This window comes from Thunnus albacares, chromosome 24, assembly GCF_914725855.1.
Source record: "Thunnus albacares chromosome 24, fThuAlb1.1, whole genome shotgun sequence".
NCBI classification, from domain to species: domain Eukaryota; kingdom Metazoa; phylum Chordata; class Actinopteri; order Scombriformes; family Scombridae; genus Thunnus; species Thunnus albacares.
The window spans coordinates 8,667,563-8,693,841 of NC_058129.1; the positions used below are offsets into that span (position 1 = coordinate 8,667,563).

At 42.5% G+C, this 26,279-nt stretch overlaps 1 protein-coding gene across 13 annotated transcripts in view; it reads right to left on the reverse strand.

Moving 5' to 3' along the window:
- Positions 1–26,279, reverse strand: part of mbnl2 (muscleblind-like splicing regulator 2) — a 56,001-nt gene that overhangs the window by 23,182 nt on the left and 6,540 nt on the right. For all 13 annotated transcript variants that reach the window (XM_044344593.1, XM_044344598.1, XM_044344595.1 and 10 more), the window contains exon 2: positions 19,857–20,756. In XM_044344593.1, the coding sequence (XP_044200528.1) occupies positions 19,857–20,030 (174 nt within the window). In that variant the 5' untranslated portion in view covers positions 20,031–20,756. The remainder of the gene's footprint in view (positions 1–19,856; positions 20,757–26,279) is intronic.

A 26,279-nucleotide genomic window follows, 5' to 3' on the forward strand; every position in this document is an offset into this window, starting at 1 on the left:
GATTGGCCAACGCAGTGGTCTCATTGAAATGAATAAGGGGGTAGTGCTAATGTCTCTGTGACATTTAAAAAAAATACACATTTTGCACATTCAGTGTTACTTACGGTGTCTTTTACTATCTCAGACTCCCAGGAGTCTCAGTGCCTAACAGTGAAGAGGACATGGATTTTCTATAAATATGATTAAATGATATCAAGAAGGCTGATATCCTTTTGGGGGTGTTAAAACACTATGTTGAACACAAAAGGAGAGGAGGAGATCAGCTCCTTTAAAAGCTTTTCAGCTGCGTTCAGACTGCAGATATGAGGTCAGGTAGTCCAAGTCTAAATTCTGGGCTAATCTCATCCTGGAAAAGACATCCAGGCATCCACAGCTTCCATCAAATAACAATTTTGATAAGAACGTAAACCCATGCATGCACATACTGTATAATGATGCAATCATTAAACTCAGGGAGGTGTTAATTTATTGGTACTGTGCACAGCAGTTAAAAAGCTTTCACCCACATCACGTCTGTCTGATTAGGGTGAAAATCTAACATCTGCTTTATGGCAGAAGTAATTCTTGCTTTAATAAATATGGTAAGGCCAACTGGAAGAACCACGTAGGTAATAGTGATGGCTATACATAGCAATTACAGTACACTTGGAGAGTGTGATTAATACTAATGATCATCAGCAGGGGGCTGCAGTTTGAGAAACTACTTCCATGCCACACTTAGTGATTCAAAGCACATAAGATGAGGTAAGCCTTGTCGGAAGGCAGGACTGCATCACATATAAAAAGGGGAGTGCTTATGGCTCATAGTTATAGATCAAACAGTGAGGTGGTCCACCGACGCGACGATGACAGTGCTCAAAATCAGCATGCGCGGCTGATCACAATACTCTGGTTTCAGACCCTTATCTTTTTCGAGGGGGTGGCAGACACACACATACACCCACACAGAAAGACACACACACGCACACGCACAGAGTGAGTGCACTGTGCCTTCTGTCTAAGCCACCCACACAGAGCAGAGCAGAAATCCATTCATCGCGGGCATTGCCTCCGAGCAGCCGTCTATGAAAAGGATCTTTGAAAGCACCAAGGCACCTCTGTGATTCACGCGCCAGCCGCCGGTGTGTAGCCATAGCTACACGGTGAAATTATACCTTTCAGCAGGGTCGCTCACATGGCAACCTCTCATTGTAGGCTGCACCGTTGCCCTTGTGTGTATGAAATGCTATGATCCATGCTTTTGGGATACACTAATCACTGCTTTGATTCAGATTGGATAATTATGTCCTTGCACCGCAGTGAAAAACAAATGACAATGGAGGAGAGATCAAAGATAATTTATCAGTTGTTTTCACGTGAAATAGATCCTCTGTCCAAGAGATTATAAAATCAGACTTTAATGCTGGCAGGTTCTTCAAATCCCTACGGCCATCGCCAACAAGACACTGCTTATTGTTTGCCAAGTTTCCATGCTTTAGTAATGTCAATAAAAATGTGCTCCACATTAGGGTTGATCCAGGGGGGATGGGGATGAAGGCAGCTAATTTCATAAACAGATTAGTATTACACTCATTTCTCCCATTGAGGCTCCTTCAATAGTTTTAATTCTTGTAATTAGGGTCCATTAATTACTTCTGGAAATCCATTCTGGGGGAAAAAAAAGTGTCAGGCAATGAGGAGTTTACATGCACCAAATTTTTGCAGCCTCATGCTTTAAATAGTTTATCTTTGTTGTTATTTTCATAATGGATTAATGATTCTTGTCATTTATCAAGTAAAAATGCCAAACATTTGCAAGTTGAAGCTTCCCAAATGTGAAAATGTGCTGGTTTCTGATCTGATTTTGATATCTTGAAAAAAACAATTTAAAGACATCACCTTGGGCACAGAGCAATAGTGATGGGTATTAGTTTGTTTTATCCCAAAACAATGAATACATGAATTGAAAAAAAAAAGACCCACAGATTCATCTTGAATAAAAATATTGATTGGCTGCAATCCTAAACTGATTATCCTTATTTGTATGTGCGACACAGAAAAGAGGGAAAGTTCATTTTTCTCAGCATTCCACTGATCACGCTCCAAATCAGACACGGGCACACTATGTTCAGTCGACAAACCTTTAGTGAAGGGGAGAGAGGGAGAGGGAGGGGGAAAAAAAAAAAAAACGAAAAACAAAGTAAACATTTACCACAGTCGACACACTGGCATGAGAACACAAAAACCCCAATTCACCCAAACACAGCGTGAGGGTGCTGAGGAGGGTACAACATAACTATCGCATTGCAACACTCCCAACTATGGCCCACAGACACACAGAAGAAAGGCTACACGTTAAACTGCCAATGACTCACTTCCTTGTTGTTGTTCTGTTTACCCTTAATGATGTTTCCGATGTCAGCTTTGGATGTCTGGATGTCTTTCCACTGTCAGCAGACGACATTTTAAGAATTAATATGTTCATAATATTAACCAGATACAGATGGGCAAGGAATATCTCCCATGAGTCAGCTGTACCCTGTGAGTGTCTGATGTGAACTAATTCACTACAGTTGCTCTTCCACAACTGTTGTTTCCCTTAAAGCCAGAAAAATCGGACAGAAGGTAAAATCAAGAGCATTTTTCATGCGATTCCTATGATAATCACTACCGCAATTACATTCAATACATTCAAGAGTCATTATGAAACTACTACCCTGCCTGGAGTCTGAGAAATGTAATTACTCCCCCAGAATATGACACATTCACAGGGAGCACTGGCCCAAATGGTCCATGTATAACTGGCATTAGCATCCCCTGCCTGGGCTTTACCCTGCCATCTTCATCAGTGGCAGAAATCCTTCCCCCCCCCCCCCCGACCCCCCACCTCCTTCATCAGCCTGGCTGAATGGTCAGAGTGATGACTGTTGTGTGTCTGTGGGTGGCACAGACACAGAGGGCCAGTCTTCCACCCCTTCGGCAGAATAGCGCTTCAGTTGTGGGCCCCTCTGTTCACCACTGTAACATTTGCATTTTGCCCTCAATGGGCGCTCTATCCTCGGGTCCTGCTGGAGACAGAGAGCGGCTGCCTATAGGCTGCAGCCGACAGAGGAGCTGTAAATGTCCTCGTAAAGGCGACTGGAAATACGCCTTTATATTACACCCCCGTGGTTCCAATCGCCCTTAATAGGCAAGCCTGTGGCCTGGTGCTTATCTAAGATGGATACACTCGAAATGAGCCATTGCTTCTTTCCCACATCAACACTTCAAACCCAGAAACAATATTGATGGATTACATAGTGGAGAATCTGGGGAATCTGGGATGTGTGTGTGTGCATGCGTTTCTCCATTAAGCCCCCTTTTCTCCCAGCAACGAGAAGCTGTGTAGGCTCTACATATCTGAGCCCTCCTGATGTCTTTCTGATGCTAACACAGCACTCAGTGACCTGATCAATGGCTGTGTGACTGGCAGTATTGGCAGACTGCAATCCAAATAAAAAAAAAAATAGGAAAAAAAACAATCAAGGAGGAAGGAAAACAGAAAAAAACTGCTTAAAAAGACGATGGCTCAGCACAAAAAAAACAAAATAGGCATCGGCTACTTGCGACAGCTAAGTGCACCATCAAGGCTGTGGAGGCAGTGTCACCCTATAGGTCAGAGAAATTAACTGAAAAACTGTGTATTCCTAGAAGACTATCAGTAAACTACCCACATAAGCTGCTATTGTAGCAACTATCTCGTTTCTAATGCTTAAATTTGGATGGTACAGTAGTATATCCCAATGATTTTTGGATAGCGGTACCCTAAAGAGAAACTGTAACAAAGTCCTCCCCCCCCCCCCGTTTATCCGATTGTCCTTCTCAGCGCGAGAGGAGGAGAGCCACAGTGAGAAACTGACACTAATTTTTCTGACATGAAGCCTGTGATATGTGTAATCCCCTTAGAGCATAGCTGAAGAACCTGTTGTATCCCCGCTGACCAGCGAAGGCGGGGGGGGGGGGGTGGACAGGCGCTCACTCTTTCTCATTCCCGCATGTCTCTTTTCTTTCTCCCTCACTGCCTGGTCCACGCTTTGTGCCATTTACTGTACATCCTGCCATTATTGCTATGTCATTTGCATTGTTGAGAAATATTCACAGCTCATCCTCTGGCTGGGTGTTTTGTTTACAGATATTCCCATGTGCAGTTATAAATATCCAAATAAGAGCATTTCTTGGCTTCAACGCCTACTGGAACTGATCCTGGAATGATCGGTTCCAGAAACTTATGCCTCACCTCCACATTTTGAAGAGACAGAACATAAAAATTGGCTTTTCCTTTTTTTTTTTTTCAACCTTGTCCTCCCCTCTTTGCTTTCTCACTCAGCCTTCAATCAATCTTGACATTTTAGTTTTAACCCCAGATTCCCTTTTTCTAGGATGTCTCCTTTCTCAGTTTTCTCCGAAAGAGAAACTAACAGTTGGTTATGGGTCAGGCTATAAGAGGTCACCACTTTGGTGAAAGCCCCCAGCTATGAGACACCAACGGGACGGACACTCCAGCGCTCAGAAGGCCGCAAAAAAAAAAAAAAGCAGACCCAATGATCCCAGTACCCGGTAGAGTAGCGAGCCGCTGGATGCACATGGACAGGGCTTCCCTTCATCCTCAGACAAGGAGAATGCTCCCTCTTTAAGGATCCTGTTTTGTTTTTTGGGCACTAATGGATCAGTTTGGACTAATGGATCTGTTTGAAGCGGCGAGGCTCCAGGACACCAGGAAACACTGAAAATCCATTATGAAATGATAGCCGAAGGGTTTTTTGCTAACATTTGGGCTGGTAATGGAGAACAGGAATCAATGATAAAACAGTGGGCAAGAACAAGTCATATAAATGTACCCCAGCTCCCCCAACTGTATCCACCTTTTCAACTCTTATATTGTGATCTTGCCTTCTCTGCTACACTTCTAGGATATTGTACAAACACTGGCTATTAGAGTACAGCACAATTAGTGATAATGTGAGTGCATACAAACAGTGCAAAGGACAGAGACCAGGTAATTTAGAAACAATAGTCTGCTTTCTTCTCCCACATCTAACCCACACACACACACACACACACATACAAAGACACACGTAAGACTGTGTTGCCTCAGCAGTAATTAAGTGCCTTTGTTTCACCAGCTGTAATCCCACAGATGGAGGAGTAGTACTGCTGCTGACACGCCTGAGATTAGGAGAGGGAGAGGAGGAGAGACACACAGGCAGGGAGAGAGTGGGATAAAGGTGAGATAAAAAAGTGTGTGTTTTTTTTTTCTTGCTTGTTTGTCCTGGGATGCTTGGATTGCAGGAATCCTTCTCTCACAGGCCCCCTGAGAGTAAACACTCCCACTTCTATCTGCGATGTGTAATAAAGGCTGTCTGTGCAGATCATGTGTCCACACCCTAAGGATCTTAAGCAACTGATTGTGTACATATATCTTTTTTTAAACTGGCGACGTTTTAAACATTTTATTAGTCAAGTCTCTCCATTGGCTCACATTTGTTTCCTTGTTAAGTCGGTGCGGGGATGTTTCGGGACAGTTGCAGAATGTTGTGCATCAGCTGAAAATCACATGCTAGTGTTGTCACTGTGCAGCGCTGGCACTGCAGCTGCTGATCAGTTAGCTCTGCAGCTCAGGCAGCTCAAGGACATGTGAAAACTGTTTGTCTCAGAAAAAAAAAAAAAAGATTTTTTTTTTTTTTAAACTGCTCTATTTGTCAATGTTACACATAGGTCGTGATGTTAGCATCGGTATTGAATACATGGGTGATTGCTTGTGAAAGACTAGAAGAGTGCAAGAACATGATGCTAAGAGCAGATTTATTCTTCTTTACAATAGCCTCAGTCAAAAATAAGCCACTGCGGGGTCATGCTGTAAAAAGGTAGTCTTCATTAAGTGTTGAGGGTATTTCTGTGCTAGTGCCACTAAATTGTCTGTAGGCTATAGACAGTATTACTTTAAGAGCTGTGAGATCCACTGCAGGTTATGAAACAACTTTTTGTTCATCTGTCACGGCAGTTGAAGGATTTCAACAAAGGAGCTTTCATGTAGTCGTGGCGAAGAAAAAAAAAAAAAAGGCAAAAGCAATTTAAAAGTACCAGCCCCAAATTAATGGAAATCAGCATTCAGATGATGGCTGTGGTAACTACCCACGCTGCATGTGTCACTGTTATCCCTGTTTTGGTGAGGGTTTTTTTTTTTTTTTTTTTTTTTTTTTTGAGGTGATGGTCAAAGTGCGGCTGCAGTGGCACCGTTCAGAGGCACCTGCAGAGTCCTGGTCCCTGTAGCTAATCCAGCTGGAGCCCTGCTTCAGTTAATCTGATCATCTGTGACCTGCTGAGACATGAAACCCACCCTCCCGAGCTCCTCTAATCTGCACACAGACAAATCACATGTGCACGCTAACACACATACAGGGGGAGATGTAGCTGACAGGTACATAAACACTCGCTCGCATTCATACGGCACATCTGAAGCGAAGAAACTGTCTCACTCTCCCGCACGTACACACACCTCTATGAATTCACACCCTGAAGAAAGGCTCAGCTATGACAATGCCACCTCTTAGTCTGTTGATAGTTGAGTCACAGCTAAAAGACTGAGGAATTAGTCTGCTTTCGACAAGCTGTCATTTCCCTATGCTGAGAAGATAGATGTTGTCAGCTTTACACTGATACGACAACAGTCCTACAGGCAACTGGGGCTTCAACTGGACATGCTAGTGAAAGATTTCATAGAAATAGGTTACATGATGTTGATGCCCTAGTTTAAAAAGAACTGTGCCACAGACCCAAGAGAAAACAGCAGAAAGCTAGTAGGCCTTCTTTTAATTTCCTCATTTTATCATTTGTTAACAGATACCCCAATATCAATCACTCTCCAGCGATCAAAGCCGCGACTACGCTAAAAATAACACAAATCCACTACAGATGCTAATGAGAGGAATTATACAAACAATGCAAGACATTTGGTTGTTTTTTTTTTTTTTTAAAGGCTAGCCTACATCTTCTTTCCCCGCTGACACAATCGACCGCATGTCAGAGCGTGTTGAGGAGTTGTGTAAATCCATAAAACAGATAAAGGAGGATAATGAGATGGAAGGGAGAGAGCAGATCTATTCATCAAAGCCTCTTTCTAACACACTCAGCAGATAGGGGCAGAAACGTTGTATGGCTGCTTACTCTCCAGTTTGGAGATTAAAGCTTCGGTTGCTGACAAAAAAAAAAAAAAAAAAAAAGGTTGAGAGGTATGAATTCAAACTACAGAGAAACTGGAGAGCCCAGTTCCTCAAGTAAGAATTTACAAGCGCACTAGTATCCCAGTCATGGGTCTTATCTTGTCTTTGATCATATTCAGAATATAATGCCTCACAGTTACTCGTATCCCTCTATAAATGATAAGAGAACATGTTACTAGCTGTTTCTCTTCACTAACTAATACAGCACTCAATTAATACCTCAAAAACCTTTTTGATAACTGGGAAACTACAAATAAACCCATGTCTCCTTTTCAAACGAGCTTGTGCAATTTCATTTTGATATAAGCAACCAAAGGGGAATAAGTTGCAGCCTCGCCTGGATCGACATGTTGTTTGTTGGTTGTGATGATGAGGCCTCTGAGGACGCCCTCTCCCCTGGGCTGAAGAGACCTCTAAGGAGTATAGAGATGAAGAAAACAGTCCTGATAAGGTTGAGAACGCTGAGGTAGATAGGGCTTACACTCGGTTAAAGTAGCGAGCGCCCTTTGGTCGAAGAGATGAGATCAATAAACCAGGGTACAGTGACTCAAACAGCCTTTGAGCTGCGGGGTGTGTTTTATCTTAAAATCATCGGATGTAGGTAAACATATTGATCTCACTGTTCAGCCATGTCATCGCCCTGCTCTTTTTCCCCTGTTTTCTGTAAAGTGAGCTGTGGCCTGCGGAGAAAATGAGTCAAAAAAGAGAGCGAGTGGCTGACTGAATCCGAGTCATTGCTATGGAAATGCAAACAGAGCAGGATTAGAGAGCAGTTTTCAGAGGCAACATCTGTTTGTTTATCAACCATGAAATGCCTGTTTCTGGTAAAAAAGAGAGCAAAAATAAATTGCCCACCGCTGATGTGTGCGTCTGAGTCATGCAACTATTAAACCTGACGCTCCTCCTACCATGGACTGTTTTGATGGTTTGCAACAGTAAATGTGGTGCCAATTTATACCCCCCGCTGGTACCCACTTCTTTTTCTCCTCTCATCCTCCTCTCCCTCCTTCATTCCCTCACCCACCATGGGTTCCACCCTACTCTGTGACGGTGGGCGCTGCCAATTAGTGTCCCCCACCTGTCGCTGCGGGTCACTGGTGCAGACATCTGCTGGGTGTGAAATTGGCCATCTCACTTTCGTCCATGAACTTTGCATGGCCCCCCTGTCGGCCCAAACACACACACACACACACACACAAACCCAGAGGCACAGATATGCTGCTATGACCTGACGTTGACCTTTATGGTATGGCCACCCTGCGTGGTAGGGGGAAAGGGGGAAGGGTGTGATACAAATAATACTTCTGGCTTGAATCAAAAAACAATCCCTACTAGAATGGTATACATTACAGTGTATGTTTTGGGGTATCAAAAGATATTCAAAAGCTTTGACAGCTTGTATTCTCAATGGATCATTCGGGCTTATCACAACTTGAGTGTCATTGTTTCAGCTATCATTTCTGATACGATAGGACTGTACTCACTCAAGTGATTTCTGAGATCTTGTTACAACAAAGTCAGACAGAACAAGAAATGAACAATCAGATGATCGTGACAGGCTGTTAACAAGTCAACACTTTAGCCATATCATTTAAACCACTTCATTTAGAGGTAAAACTGAGTGAGCACACCTGAAATATAATAATAATCCTTCATTGCACAGCTACAGTACATACAGTGTGTCACAGCTAAACCAAGAAGTCTGTCTTTAAACTGTGCTGAATGTTCACAAAAGACAGTTTGGGTAATCATTTTCTCTTCCAGTCTGACTAACCTCGAGGTTTGTTATAACCTGTTTTGTCGATTTCTTTTTAGTGATGTCACCTCATTCCCAGATCTGAGAAATAAACTGATGACTACATTGTTATTGTTCCAGACGGGAGCAATAGCTAAAACTATGAAAACAAGAACCATGTTGTAATACACCAGCATTATCTTTTAACAACAGTCATCAAGCTTCATACAAGAGCTCAGCTGAACAAAGGAAACATCTATAAAGCATAATTTAAGAACCTGTTTCAATACTGAATTTGCAGGGCTTGTATTGGTATGAAAACATTTATAACAATACCCGGCTCTCCCTTCTAACTAGACAGCTGTAAGCCTTTCATACACTAACACGAGAGTCATTTACACTGACTCCAAGACTTTCATCCAGACAAGCTCTATCAAATTACACCAATTTGTAGCTGCAACACTTCAGCCTATTAAGCCTGATGTTTCTGAGGAAAGTTAGATTGGCCTTGAATAACTTGTTGACTGTATCTCCACGGCACTGACTGGAACAGTATTAGTTAGGGTAATCAGACAGAGACGCACACCTACAGTACGTTATCTTATCACTCTCATCCCATCCTTAACCTCAGTCTAATGAGGTAAGTGATTGCCTCTTCTTGTGTGTACTGTGAGTCTGTAGATTAGAATTTAAAATTAGAGTGCAGGAAGAAAACACCGGCTTTTTAAGTGCTATTTTTGAGACGGTGGTCTCCATTTAGCTCATCGGTATTGGCGGCACAGCAAACGGCATAGGGAGTGCTCCAGAGGAAATTATGGCAGGTCCCACTTTTACTGCGGAGTCCATCACTGCCACTCGTCAAGCCTGAATAGGATATGAGTCAGAGGACTTATAGGAGAAGACTTCGCATTGAGCACACTCTATTGTCACTATATGTCAATCACTGTCAGTGTGGCTTATACTCTTTACTTTATTAGCACAGAATAATGGTGATAGTGACATACCGACGTATAGGCTTCTTAACACTGATACATCTTCACATGGGATTGGGATGTCATGCTAGGCCTGGTTCATAACAGCCCGTCTGACACAGACCAATAGTTATTTAGACAAAAAAAAAAGTAAAGGGAGCCCATTTTGGTGTAGGGCCCCCAAAGATTGCATTTCTGTTGCCTCATTAGATGGAGCCAATTAAGAAGATCTCTGTCTCATTATAAGTGCCTTGCCCCTGGGAGACAGCTGGGCCTGTCTGTTGAACAGTTTGTAGCTCCCTAGGTGTGTGTGTGTGTGTGTGTGTGCGTACAAACTGGGGGTGGCTGGGTGGGAATTGTGAAGCATCTTGAGCTCTGTGTCTTTGTAAGTTTGTCCATTTTATAATCAGAGGAGAATTAAAAGGAGCCCGAGGGGGAGCAGTCAACACATTTCCTGAGCAACGATTAATTTCAATGTTTAATATGGGCCACAGCTAACGCCATATGCTACAGTATACTGGCGATACAATGAACATACTGTGGTTAGCGGTAGGTGTCTCTAGCCTTTCCAAGCTAAAAAAAACACAAGGCTGAAGCTGTTGATTTTCCAAGTGATATATATATTTTTTAGAGAGGACTGACAAATAAATGCTATTCTCAGTAGAAATTAGATTAGGACAACCTGAGTCTGCCTCTGATGAGCGGTGATGAAAGTACGCATCAATAATTAATGAGACCAATACCGAAAGGTCAAGCGCACAGCGAGCTTCCTGCCTGACTCGCCATAGATCTGCCCTCAGCTTTACTGCAGAGGTGCTCACGACGGCAACGACTACTGCAGCGGTAAGGGGGTTTGAGTCCAGCTGGCTTTGAAATCACCAAATGTGAGGACGGCATTGATTCTGCAGCAATGATTTAAGTCGCCATTTTTTTTTTTTTTACAGGGAGGATAAAAAAAAAAAATAGCGGAGAATCTAGTACTTTATCAGCACTGTGGGCAGCAGAGAGAGATGGGAGAAAAAAAAGAGGATGACTCAGAGGTAGTGGGTGGATTGAGACCAGGTGAGACACTGGTACAGCAGATGGGCAGATTTTCAGTGTTTGGTCTCTCCATCATGTTGCAGGCGGCTCACTGGGTGACGAACACCTACTATTCAATCTGACATGAGAAACAGTAGTGCCATACATTTTCTGTTCAATAGAGAAGATATAATGGAGTTCAAGTTCAAAACTGGTACTCCATTTTATGATATAACAAAGGCTGTGTATCAGCAGAGTGGTGTAGAGAGTAGGCACATCGCCCTACATCTGTAAGGGCCGCCTAAGTTTAAGCCCCACTATAGGACTTCTCTAGTGTCCTGAATACAAAAAAGCTGATTCCACTTGATTTAATGAGTCACTTTGATATTACTATTAGTATGGAAAAGCTTAACACAGATTTTGTGTATTTTTTAATACTAAAAAATGATTATTTCTAACTGCTGTTTAACATGCAAGCTCATGCCTGATACTTTGACACTTGGTTTAATGATGCTTTCTGATGCCTGGAATATTCTCGCTTAATATTAGACACAAAACTGCCTTCACATGTACCGCTACCCAACTGTTCTCAGTGGGCTCCGTTTTATTTTTAGTTTTGCACAAAAACAAAGTGCAATCTCTTTTTCTTTTTTTTTTGCCGATCAACCGACATGGGGTTTGTTTTGATGATGAGAGAAAAGGTTGAAGAGTCTTTCTAACTGTAAATGAGGAGTTGTTTTTGTTGTTGTCGTCGCAATTGTCTTTTATTCTCATCACAAGGTGTGGACATGAAATTTATGATGATAATGCAGAGAAATCGTGGGAATCTTGCAAATCACAATTTCCTGGAGGGACCAAAAAATAAGTGTCTACAGCTGGCAACCTCTAGTTCTGCAGCTAGACCCAGAGGGAGACAGTCAGATGTGGGGATCACAGAAGACTCTCTCTCTCTCTCTGTCTCTCTCAAACACACACACGCACATTGACACTGACACACAGATGTGGGTCAGAGCATTGGCCCAATTAAAATGCCAACTTGTACCCTACTGTATCCTGTATCAGTTCCTCTCCATAACCTTTGCAAATATTGAAATTGACAACGTTAACATGAAAACGTTACATCACAGGGAGACAGAAAATGAAAAGAAATAGTAAAACAGTAATTTCACGGAAGACAAAGGGGGATTTAGACTCACTGGTTTCAACAGGATCAATTACCGTTCACACTATCTTGATAGCACAAGAGTCAGTCAATGTGACAAGATTGATAAGAGGAGAGAAAAAAATGAGAAGCACTGCAGGTAATTTAGCTGTGAAATACAACTTTCTACATGGCTGAAATGCATCAATCACAAACTGCTGTATATAAACAAAACCATGACCGGGCAATGCTGGTAAATGCTGGTAAATTACACTTTAGTTGATGTTTGTGCGACTAATTCTTGACTGAATTACAAGGACATGAATGTAGAAGTAGTACAAATAAGAAGAGGAATATTTGATTTGTATATTGTAGAGGCAAATAACTGAGGTTTAATGGTGGTTAAAATGCTTTCATTTAGTACACAAACCAAATGTTTTTGTGGTTTTTCATCCGAATTTTCCAGTAAGCCCTCCATGAGATAGGACTGAATGATCAACTAGGTCTAGTCATGAGACCTTAACAGTGATCTGATGTGACTTCCTCCTCCTCTCTCTCTCTTCCTATCTTTAGAACTTTTTTTTTCTCAGATCAGCTAGACGTAGGCTGTGGGGTGTATGGGGTGAAATCACATGGATCAAATGAAGTTTGGCATGGTTTGCACTGGGAAGACAGAGAGTGTGCAGGCATGTGTCTGCGTACGAGGAGGCCTGTTTAAAAGGACGGTAGAGGTGGGGGTCTCCTAGGGGCGCATCAAAGCGTGCCGCGTCAACTGCAGCTTCACGTTAAGCTCAAGTCAGTGCCTCATTGTGTCTATGTGAATGACCCTGGGGGAACACCAGCTCCCGCTGCGCTGCATACATTCCCCTCCACATGTTTGCTCTGCCCAGGGTGTGGCCCAGTTCGAGAGGATTACGCCGAGGAATGCAGCCGAGCCCATCTTTTTAAACAAGAGAGGAGTAGGGGGGGGGGGGGGAGATGAGGCCATGAGCATAAAGTTCATGTTCACTGAAGCTTCCTAAAGATCCAAAAACATGCAAATGCAATAAGCCCAGAGGGGGGAAGTTACAGTTAAGTCAGAGAAATCTCTAAACTTAAAAAAAATGCTGCCTTTGGTATCCATTAGCATTTAGGTGTCATTGTCTGGTTTCTGTCTGTTCTGGTAGCTATGGGGTAACAGATTAACTCAAGGTCGCAGGCACTTTCCCACTGAATCTTAATAACAATCTCTGATAATTGGTTTAAAAATGTTGCCCTGGTTCCCTGCCTGGCTAAACATGTCACTTGCAGACAGGAAAGCCCTCTTACTCCCGCCTTCATTTCTTAACACCTGAGGTTGAATCGCTTGTTCTCTTCTCCTCCATTATTCTCTTAGCCATTCAAATATTAACACCTTTCCCTCTTTACAGGTTCCCTCGCTTCTTCATTTACAGATTTCAGCTGTCCCACGACCCCAGAAAACACTTACGCTCTTTTTAGGAGCGGAGTCCGGATTAAGATGTTCTTACAAAGCGAGAGAAACCAGGGCACCTCATCCCCAGGGGGGACTGTGCCGAGGTCTGTGATCCAAATGAGAAAACACATCCACACACCTGGAAGTAGCTTCTATTGTTTCTCTTGCTTCAACACTTTCTTTCTGACATCCTTAACTTGACGAAACATGATAGTGCCAGGATGCACCAGACCATCGCCACCTCTCAGACTATTGAAGCTCAGTCATGCGTAGAGTTCACCTGGTAAAATCTGACTAGTAAAACATGGGGGTAAGAAACTCTAAACAGCTCACGTTATCACACATCTGATCTTCTGTGTAAAGGCTTGGAGGCCTCATGTTTTGCACAGATGACGCATTGACACAAATATCTAAACACTCTCTCCAGTATGGACTGTATATATGAAGTCAGTTTTCTGCACTATTTAAAAAGAGCTATTTAGATGATAATCTCTCGATGAGCTGCTCATTTCCAGTGGAAATATAAACTTGTAGAGACAGCACTAAAGAGAAAAAAAAGATGGAAAATCGGAGAAATAAGCACCAACAAAAGGTTACTGTCAGAGGCACGGCCAATGTGACATCATCACATGACTGGTGTGATTGCATTTACTCCATTAACGTAGGTATTCTTTCCTACAGCCCCTTCCTCCCCTCATTCCCACTACCATTGAGTCATGGTTTCCATGGTCACTGTGCAACAAGTCAAAGAGCTTATAAGAAACAGCTTCAACCACGACACATCATTTGTGACGCCGCTGGAAACGCAGCGCTGCCTGTATTGATTATCTATCACAGTGAAAGACGTTAGTGGAGAAGAAGTAATGCTCAAGGAAGGAGAGTTTGGCCCAAACGTTTTACTTTTGGTTCAAAATTATGTGCAGCTGCTACAGGAAAAAAAGTGTTTTAATGGTGAGATATCAGTTATTACACATGTGCCCCTACAGACCTGGAACTGTGTTGAGCCATTTTGCTCTGCAAGTGTAACCATATGGCTTTATCATGTCCTTTGTTTGATTAACTAATCGTAATGTCTCCCCACATATTTAAATCATCTACCTGTACGGAGGTTATCTAATGTTCTCATGCTGTTTTAACAACTACTATCTTGATTCTTACTAGACAGTTAAATGTCATGTTGTGCCTGGCACCCACCAAACCTGTCTGCACAGTTTTAGTTTGCATGCAATTTTCCTAATTCAAAAGATAAAGCAGAAACAAACCTCAAATGTATGGGGAAAGATACAAAATACCAGCAGAAATTATTTGGGTTGGTCTGGATGGGCGCCGTGGCCATGACTTTAAAAAAAAAGTTGGCATATCTGAATGTTTTGCTACTCTTGTTGTTGAGGTCACCACTGTTAAATGTTCAAGTCATGTCTCAATGGAAATAAATAATACTTGGTAAGCTATCTCATGTCTACCAACCAAATGTGAATGCAGCTTTAGTTGGACAGAGATGAAGCACCTTGTCCTATTTTGAGAGATGACAAATGCAGCATTGAGAGACTGTATTTCTAAAGCCCACATTGTAGAGCAGGGGGGACAAAAAATAATCCCCTAGACATTACACTATAGAAATGCTGAGAGCAGCGCGGTGGAGTCAGGGCGCTGCAAGGTTTACGATCGAGATAGCAGGAGCAAACCAAGCAGGAGTGATTCCTCATCGTCATTTGTCCCATGCAAAGCACACTAACAGAAAATGCAAAACCGGGTATTTCGGTTGCCGTTGCCTTGGCAGGTCATTCCTCTGCTCCAGATGAATGGAACTGGTGCAAATGGTGCAAGGGAGCACTGTTTGGCTGCTCCCAAACGCTGCTCCCACTAGACCCTTCACCATGAGCCTCGGCTCAGTTTTCACACCTATAGTTTGTTTGCTTTCATGCAAATCAGTGGATGAGTTGCTACTTTGTTGCATTTTCCCTTTGGTTTGGTTTCACACTATAAAATTTCATGTGAACCAAAATGTGTCAACAATAGCCATGTGGGAGCTGTCACTCCATTCACTGGTCAGAACTCTTGTGGGGTTGGTGGGGGAAGTAAAAGGAGTTTGTTTTTCTTCAGGGACAGTTATCCAAAATGGACCATTGGCAGAATCAGCATTTCTTCCTAACTGCGGTCATCGTTTGGGCCATATACCAAGCCAAAATCTGCAAGCAGAATGCCACATTTGAACGCACTCCAAGGCAACATCTAGAGAACAAAGTATTGGGTTTTCCATTAATATATTAAACCGTGGCGGGCTGTGACAGTTTAATCCCCTACATATAACCGACACTTGCAACACCGACACACACGTACACACACGCACACACATCCAGTTGTTTTGGTCCGTACCCAAGTACGATTGCTGTGTTCACACCTGCCCAGACGTACCGCACAAAGGGGGAAAACGCTCCAGGGTTTAATTCAACTGAACTAAACAAGGCAGGTGTGAAATCATGCTAAAATTAATAACACCTTTTAAAAGATACTTAGCAGAAGATGATTGCTAAGAGTTTGCCAGTCAGAGACATCTGTGATTTATATAATCTCATCTAAAGGAATTTTCTTTTAAATGTTTTGTGGCCCAAACACTCGATGAACCAAAAGGCCAAAAAAGGAAGTCATGAGTGATTATGTGGCATCCCTGGCACAGCATACTTAAAAATCATTTTAGACAAACAATTATTTTGAGAGTACAGGAAGGAGCCACTGTCATCGCATGAGTGTTTTTTACCAACTCAGTGTGAAAACAACAACCAGAACAGTCAAATTCTACACTGAGTTGGCGTGCTTGCCCACCGCTGCCTGACAAGTGCAACAACAGAGTTACACCTCCTACTCCACTCCTCTCCTGAGCCTTACCTTTCACGTGTTTATGAAAAGGACCCTTCTGATCATTGGCCAAGTCATGCCTGGCAGCACACAACCCTGGCATGATAACCCTATCAGATGAGAAGACCCAGGAAGACGATACGGGCGTAATGGGGTGGAAATCAGCCTGCCATGGAGCGAAAACACATTTCCTAATGCATAATAAAGCATTCATTCTCTTAGCTGTCACGAGGAAAGTCTTTGTGAGAGAGGGGGCGAGTTGGGAGTTAAAAGTACAGAGAATCCTGTATTCTCGTTCTGTCACTGGGTTGTATGGTGAAAAGAGGGGGAGAGAAAGAGAGAGTGGCTGCAATTAGAGAGAGATCTGTCCATACATTTTACACTTTAGCTGCATTACGCTTTTAGCTGATGGGCTTTCAGACAGCAGCTTACACTGACAGCTGAAAAATTCCTTGATTGACAATATTATAAGCAACCTATAGTAAGCTATAGGAGGGCCACAGCCATGAAGCCCAGATAGTAGATGTAACAAATATTTTTCAAGAAAATGAGAAGAATAAAAAAGGAGCCACGCACCAACGATATCTTCAAAAGCCTCTCCCTATCAAGTACCAGTTGGAAGTCATGATGCTTGTATCAAGGTAGACTCTTGTCGTTGGGAGGATATCTTAACAATCCAATGGAAATATCGCTTAGTCACCATTCTAGGCTTCAAGAGAGACAGATTGCTATTAAGCTAACCAGCTATTGCAAGATCTCAAATTTTGGATTGTTAACTAAAACCAAACAAATCTAACAAATTCGAACTAAAACCTCTCTTACATTCTAGCTACGCCAAACTGTCATAATACAGGCAGTACACTTGTCCAAAGAATATGTCCCTTGGGTTGCACAATCTCACAAATGGACACTTGTGATTGATGTTTTATGTGCTGTTATGTCCAGGAGCCGTGTGCACACTTTACCTTTAAGAGTCTGTGTTGCAAACTAGTCCAGTGGATTTTCCAACAAGGAGCTGATAGAGGAGTGTCAGAACACTTTGTGTCAGACGAGGAAGACAACCCTTTTGTCCACTCTTGTCAAGTATCACTTGACAAGACGCATGGAGTTGGCTGAAAACAATGGAGTGAGCCTACAGCTCACAGCATGGAAGTCTGCAAATATGCTGCCTTGACGCAAGCATCAAGACTGCCAGCCAATATTGGATGGAGGCTTTTGCCTCAGAGAGCATTATAAAGTGAGACACTTAATTCATGTTATCAGAGAGCAGGGGTTACATGGTAAGTAACCTCAAGTTCTTCTGGGTAGTACAGCTGCCTCTGAGTGACGGTAAGTGAGGAAACACACTGTTCCTTCAAACAAACTGCACTCAAAAGCTGTTTAGAAGATGGGACTTGATTTATATTGTGTGCACACAGCATGCTATTCTTTTATGACATTCTGTATATTCAAGGTACAGATGATACATAACAGTAATTGCCAGTAGATTGCCACAAAGCAAAGAAACATCATTGATAGTAGTGTAAACGAAAGGCAGCACAACTCTTATATTATTCTTTGTGTTCTATGTTATTAATACTGTAGCACGTTGAGTTTCAGTATGAATGACAAGTATGGTACAAATTCAATGCAGTATTATTATTATTATTACAAGTTTGCATGCTTGGGTCATTTTGTTTCCTCAGTCAGGGATGACTGCTAAGGAAAAACAAAATCATGTGATGTGAAGAGGGAATTTCAGGCCTTCCCTTGCATGGTGCAACAACAAATCGATCCCAATTGGAGTCAGCTGTTTGCTCATTAAACCATAACAGTATAACAGCTTGCTAAATCTGGCAGCTGGGAAGGAGTGTCATTCAATGGCTAACTGCAAGCAATAATTCCGCGAGCCTTACCATGAGCTATGTCTTAGCCAAGAAAACAGCTGATAGCCCATAATGTCTTCATCGTGTCAAATAAATAACTGACCTTAAGCAACATGTAATGAAAAGGGCTTTTACACACTTCAAAGATCTTTATAGCTTTCGAGTGCAAAAAAGTGTGGCAAGCTTGCAACCTGTTTCAGGAGATATAGGGCCACAATCCAACGATGTCGCCTGCAAACCACTATTTTTCAATTTAATAACATTTTCAGGTATAGGGAAACATACCACATACTTTTTATTAACAAAAGCTCTTCGCTTCTAGTGAATCTAGTCTGTCTTTTGTCTCAGGCCTCTTACACAACCTTGAAAAATGTGAAATACAGTCTCCTCATACCGCACTGCTGTATATGTGAATGCAGCTACAGTTCATACTTAAAAAAAAAAAAAAAAAAAGACAAACTCCTCACAGTTCCAGTGTTCTGCTCTAGTTTCTTTGGCTATTTATCATTGTCACAGCTGCTTTTTTTTTCCTACACAGCTTGAAAATAATGGGTTGCTCTCGGATGCAGTCATCTTATTTGCAGCATGTGGGGGCTTGTGTGAAGCGACCTTGTTATAATTGGGGGGACTTTCAAAGTATCTGGTGTTAAACTAATTTAAGATATTTTACCACTATGAAAAAGCAAAAAGGTTCAACAAGAGTATCAACCATAACAAATGTAACAACAACATAACATCTTACATGAGGGGCGAAAAGATAAACTACAGGCCTTTATTAAAGGAATAAATAGTTCAACATGGCTTTAAAGCCTCTAGAATTTCATACCAACCAAATGTTATCAATAATAACCAGTTGACAAAAAAACAGATCACCCACATTCAGAGATTCAATACTTAAACCTCTTCTTAGATCTGTGGGAACCAAACCAAACAAGCTCTGACTGTTTATGTTGTTCGTTGGTTGTGTGTGACAGCTGACATGCAACCAGGAATAGAAGCCCTGAAACAACTTCAGGCGATCAGATGTTCGCCCACAAACGCAGATGATGGACAAGGCATGGTAACATTAGTAGAACTTACCGTATAAAAAAACCCTAATGGGCACGCACACATACATACACACACCTGTGGTGACAGTGAACATGACAACAGACCTCTCTGGCCTTTAGCTTCATAGGTCAGGCTGGTCTGCTAACTGCAGCACAGCATGGAGACCTGACACATATGCTAATTTGAGCAGACAACCTACACCCACCGACCATTAGGAACCACAAAGCTGTAACATTTTATGTCAGATGCTATATTGGTACTGCGGAGATGTAATCCAATTATTCATATTTGCTTTACATCATTTGACAGGTCCATGAGGTTGTGTTAAGAGAAATAAAATAACGAGTATAAAACATGATGATTTCTGCAGGTATGTGTGCCAGGTATTCATGACAATAACCTCATGAAAAGATCTAGAAGAGAGAGAATCTTACAATCAATTTGTATCCAATACTCTGGAGAAAAAGAGCAGCATAAGGGAAGAGGATAGAATAAAATTCATAACATCCTTATTAAAAAGTCCTTACCTTTAACGAGTCAAAACAGGCGATAACCCTCCCATTGTCCACCTGGCAGCTTTTGGGCGGGTGGGCAAATTTGCATTCCTCATCACTGCGTGAACAAGTCCCTCTCTGAAACTGCCGGCACACTTCCAGGGTCAGCCATTTTGTGTCACGTATCGAGGCAATGTTTAGAGCCATGTCAGCAGCGCTGGCTGAGGAGCTTGGGTGGAGTTGAGCCACTTGGTTTAAGGAGGAGGCTATCCTCTGAGGAGGTGTTACAGAGTGTTCCAGTAAAAAAAAAAAAAAATGAAACTAACAACAACTAAAACTGATGGAACATGTAGCTAACAGTGATCTGCTTCAGGTCAGTGGATGAGATTTATCCTCACGGAAAGGAAAGTGGAGGTAATGGACTGGCAAAGTCTTTGTGACCGGAGCATGGGACTGCACTGCTGTTATTGAGTTTGTCAGTTGAACAGCTAATTGTTCATCAATCAGTAAGTCTCAGTTGCAGACCTCTGACAAGGCAGAGGGGGCATGCTCGGACACAAGCTCTACTGGTTGTACCAATGTCCCCAAAATGTCCTTTGTATGAGTGATGATATCTGTGCAAGGGCTGATGTTGAGGAGCAAAAGCGGTGCTATTTCGAGGTGCTATGGCACAGATTAGGACGACACAAGTGGCTTTCTATTGTTTAAACGTCCTCAGTACCTACTCTTTCTGAGATTTGGCACCTTGGCCAGCAGTGCAGTAGCTCCACCTCTTCACTCGAGGGTTCTTCACACTGAGCACAGGTAAAGACGAACCAAGGGGCTAAGCTATGTCCTGTCACGACTGCAGAAGGAGAAATCTGGAGCTGTCCGAAAACGCCCAGGAATCTTCAAGTAGGGATGTTGTCTCACAAGGCACTTTCTGTCAGTGATCTGAAGTGGAGAAGGAGAGAGAGACAGACAAGAAACAAACAGCATGAGGTTATTTTCAGAGTGAGAAAATGGCTTGCTAAATACAGTGGGCAACGATTTATCTAACAGGCTTCAACAGGCGTTAACAGTGTTTGTGTATGCATGTCAATCTGAATTTGTGTACGTACTGGCCCTGAGGGGTGCTAGCTCTAAAGGGTACATGGCTGATGAACTAGAAAAAAGGCAGTTGTGAGGTTATACAGAAGCCACTTGAGTTTAAGTCCCCCGATCACTGGTGTGTGCCATTGTACGGGGTGACTACAAGCCCACTGGCTCTCCAACATATTGCATACAAAGCGGTGAATGGCAAAAGCCTCTGTGCTATGAGACAGTGGACAAGAGCATAGAGTCAGAGCAGAGATAGAAAAAAGCCCTAGGGTCCAACCCGCCCTGTAGAGCCATGCACGGCGGGATGGTGCAGCCAATAGAAAACCGCGCAGCGCAGCACTATTCCGGGCAGCCGTCCAGCAGCCAGAGAGCGACCGAGACAGATGCATATGCCAGTGCCAGACACGATTATGACGCTGCCCTGTGTCCTGCAATATTCACTGGTCTCCCACTGTCCAAATTAGATACCGGCTCATTGACAGCAGCCTGTCAATTTACATTCATGGGGGAAATGTGTGTATGTGCACCTTGCCTCATCCTGGAAAGACACTGGTCCCTGTGACTGGCTGTTGTCTAGGGAGAGAGAGGGGGGGGACAATTGGTGGAGCAACAATCTGAGGAAGTGACCTTTAGCTTAAGCGTATGAAATCCATTACTAAGCTACTGCGCAGGGAGCTCTTTTCTTGGCACATCTGGAAATGTTTTTCTGCTAACCAGGGGCGGGAAAAGGGGGCTGGGGACACCAGACCGAGGGAGGAGACAGAGAAAGGTTGTAAAAACCTACAGCTCTGGTTAAAAGATTCCCCTCTACAGTTTAAAACATATAAATTCATCTATGGAAAAAAGACAAGACCAAGAGTAAACACCACACCTAACCCTAACCTCCACTGCAATTAGACTTCAACAAAGACAATGTTTAATACCACGGGAACATTATCTTAAACAACCTCTAAAGGCATATGACAAGCTCTACTTTGTGTTAATGAAGGCAAGTTGAGACTTGTACTCAAACCATCTATGCTACTGTTAAAGGAAGAAGAAATCCCTTTACAAATTCCCTTCATAGACAGAAACCTTTAGACAGTTGTCATACAGACATACAGTTCTTCAGGTCTTGTCAGATCTGGATTAGGCCCAGTATTCTTGGTTAGGTTAGTTAAACTTGGTCTCTCTAATTGGAGACTTCTGAATTCTGTTTGTAGTTTTGTGCAAAGTGTTGAATATCAAAGGGAGACATTTTAAAAGACCATTAGGATAAGATCATATATCCATATGGTTAAGTGTCCTACAATAAAAAAGAAAATCTTCCAGACTCTGTCTTTTTTTTTTGGCTTGGTTTTCTGGTCACAGAGACAAGTAGTCTTTCCTTAGACAACAAGCAGCAAAAAGATGCTTCCCCTTGAAATCGCCCACCAACCCTACACTGTTCCAAGCCCATGAATCCGGACCATTGTCTAGCTAATCATATTGTCCCACTTTAGTGCTGATCATGTGAAATGAGATGAGAAGCTTCCTCGCCCAATCGTACTGACGCCCAGGCTCCACTCTCCAAGGCAGGATTTAATTTCACACCATCTCCCCAGGGAGAGAGCCAATCGCTGCAGAAGAGATAGTCAGGTAAGAATCATGTCAGATCTGACCTTTAACAATTAATCCCTTCTTATTTTTAGAAGCCATAAGATGTCTGTGATAAAGCTAACCTACTTTGTCAGAATGTGTGAGACACTGCTTGAAGTGGGCCGGTACTCACCGCTACGCAGTATTGGCACGTCTACATTTTACTATTTGGTGAACCGTGACTTTTTCTCGCACATAGGCACTTGCTTGGCATGTAGCTTTGGTTTTCCTTTTTTTGCTGGATCATCCAGTGAATAGCAATCAATGAATACTGTTTCGAATGTGACTGCACGACCAATAAAAATAAAACAATTCTTCTTTCTTGTTTACCATATGACGATGTTGATAGGTCAGATTTTTTGAGTGGCAGTGCATTTCGCAAATGCCAGATTGTGAGCGGCTCCTCCTCTTTCACTCAGTGTACAACCTGCACATTGCACAGAGGAACAGAAGCCTACTTTCCGCTAGCTACCTGCTTTTAATATAGTTAAGATAAAAACCATGGCGAAACAAAGCCATTTGCTTAAGTTTGTCACAAAAATATGTCGTGTGGAGCGGGAGGAAGAGACTGCTCCTGCGCCAGGTTTCTCCTCTTACAAGTGCCAAGTAACAACATGTACGTGAGCTGCCCCTTTCCCCCGTCAGCAGCAGCAACAAGCTGAACTGTTGAAAGACTCTTTTCAACTGTTAGTCGGATAAAAACTGGCATCAGGGCATCAGTAATGACATACAGACTGAACTCTTTGTCCCTGCTCTCCTTTGAAAGAGAACTGACTGAAGTGTTGGACTATAATGAAGTAATTTCATTGTTCAACACCAAGACCAGTAGTCCTCTGCTGTAATCATCAAAAGTAAGCTAATTTACCATTTCAGACTGTGGGAAACTGGTGCATTCAGGCAAGTATAGTTGTAATGGCCTATTTTGGTTAACATACAGTATGCGTTTCAGAACCTATTAGTAGCCTATGATTGGTCTTGGACATGCTAGGCCCACCTGATTTTCTCTTTGCTCGCCCACGCTGTGATTTCTGCCTATGCTACTGGCCAGTACTCTTATCTGCCCTCTCCATATCAGGTTCTGTGGGCGATTCATAATGGCCCTAAAAAATCTGCATTACCTGGGGGGCAATATATGACGCTCACCTGTTCCCGCCTGCCTGCTTTTCTCTGTTGGCACACACGAAAGCTAGAGTACATAGTCAATTATTTTTTACTCTAATAACGGTTGTCCCCTTGATTAAATAAATTCATGTAGTGAACATCAACAATATCTACTAATATCTTTTATTCACTGTAGAAATTCAGAATGTAATACTTAATGATTTGCTGATAGCAGCCGCTACACATGCCAACATGTGAATAAGGGGAGTAATGGCACTTATTTTTTTCTACTTCAAGCACTGGTGTGAGGGGACATTAATGCCATTTCTCTGTAAAATTACTTTGCCTCAAATGATGGAGCAAATTGTGCTAAAATGGCTGGTAAACACAGCCATCAGTCATTTTTATTTTTTCAGTTGAACAGTGGAAGTTTACAGCACTCAGTCTTTTATAAAATTGAGTGGGCCGACTGGGTGGGTAAGGGTTGGTTAGGGTCACCTGAAAAGCTCACAAGGGACTCGACAGGTAAAATGCAAACAATGTTTGTCATGAAAGATATTCAAAACAAATGATGAGAACTGAAGATCAAAAGTACCCTCATGTGGGTGACGGTACGATAAAAATCATGCAGGAACCTGACGGCATGTCTGCTCCCATACTGTATTGACTGTATGACTGTGTAGTATCCCACGGTAATTTAACTACCGTCCAAACAAATGTTACACAAACGGGCATTGAAACTAGGCTTAAACCAATTCTTTAACTGACTGGATAATCAACTGATAGAGAAATAATGAGTTATTTTTATGACACATCATCTCTTAAAGACAACTTTGGGCTTATGATGATTCATTTTGAAATGTTATAGGACAAGTGTTTAACATACAAACAAAAAAATATTAATAGAATAGTCAAAAATTATCACAAGCTGCAGCTCAAGATTTACTAAACAGTAACAGTAACCACAGTCAACTGCAATAACTGTAATATTAAGCACACACATGACAGCTGGTTGTTTCAACAAGTATGAGCCACAGACATACTGTATGTTGAGAATGTAAACCTTGTTTGTTGTAAGTTATATGTGCATCAACAAACTTTACAGAGATGGAAATGTAATAGTGAGAATGTTGTATTAGCATGTAAGCTGATGCTAGCCTCTTTTTAGCAGAGATGGCTGAGACTTCTTACGCTCTCGAAATAAACCACAGCCCCTGCTGGAAAAGCAAACTGCCAACCCGGGGGGAAAACTGTTACCTCTGTCATATAACAACATCCTATCCGTAGAGCATGAGAAACTCAAGCACATAGTGGAAAAAAAATAGCTTTGGAAAACTCTAGCTGAGGTCAGAGGCAGTACACGCAGTTTGAGTTTAGTCTGGTTTGACGTGTCCTTGGACAGTGTGCCTCTGTCTTGGTTTAGGCTCGTTGAGCTTCTGCTAGTGCATTACACATACAGTACGGTTTATGCTGAGCTTAGCAGTCGCATTTCAAGCACAATGCTACTGATATGAAGTGAGGGAGGGACAGATGGTGGGCAGGTAGGAAGGGACCATCCAGCACCCTATGTTTTGACCTCAGAGATTAGCACTCCTGTGTACCCTCATGGCTGAGTGAAGGACTAGTCTAATAATTTGGATTTGGCAACGCAGAAATATATTCAAGGCTTTCTAATGAAACGTATGCCATGCGATTTAACATTATGTTATTCCAAATCAGTGAGTTTATACCAGATGCATTACAATATCCTGAATGTGGAGATGTTAATGAGGCTGTTCACTTTGCCAAATCATTATTTAATCATGACAGTGTTATCCTTGTTTTCAGCTATACAGGAGCATATTTTCCAAAAACCCCAAAAAGGACAAAACCTGTGTTCAGTATAAGTATATCCTGTTTTGCTCTAGAGTTCCTGCAAGAAGGCTTTGTCCCCTCTGTGTCATCAGTACAAACAGTGGACAGACAGGGTGACCTGATAAAGCAGGGCAGAGATGTGAAGAAAAGCACCACAGTACTAGACTTTATGGATTACTGACGCTTACTAAGGCCAGCTGGCAGGAGCATTATCTTGGTCAGTCTGCTTAATTGAATGAGAGTCAGCGGGACTGGGGCGTCTCGAGTGAAAGTCATTGGCTTGACCTCTGAATACCACGTATGTAACCCATTAGTCTGGTATCTGTGCACTCTGGCTGTGCGGTGCGGTTTATCTCAGCTGCTTGTATTTGTTCAGCAGAGACGATAAGCTACCTGGTTTCCATTGGTCGTAAGCCTTGTGACAACGTTTACTGTGGCACCAGCCAGGTGTTGCCAGCAAAATAAAGTAGACATTACAAATGGCTGTGACAGACAAGCTCATAAGCAGGGTACCTGAGTGGCTGCATTTCCATTTTATACCACTTTATGCTGGCAAACCACAGCTGTGTGGTCATTTGCATGACCAAGAGGAACAAGTGGTCAATGTTTTTCAAGGCTGTGGAGAGAGGACCTCATTGTAGAGGGGAAATAGGAAAATGTTCAGTTTCCAGTGAGTAATGGAAAATGAGTGAGCCTTATAATACAGGTTTTTATCAAAATGTCCTTTATCCCTAGCAAACCCAATTTCAAAAGATGATGATGATTTAGCCTACGTGGGTAACGGTCAATATTTCGGGGTTCTGG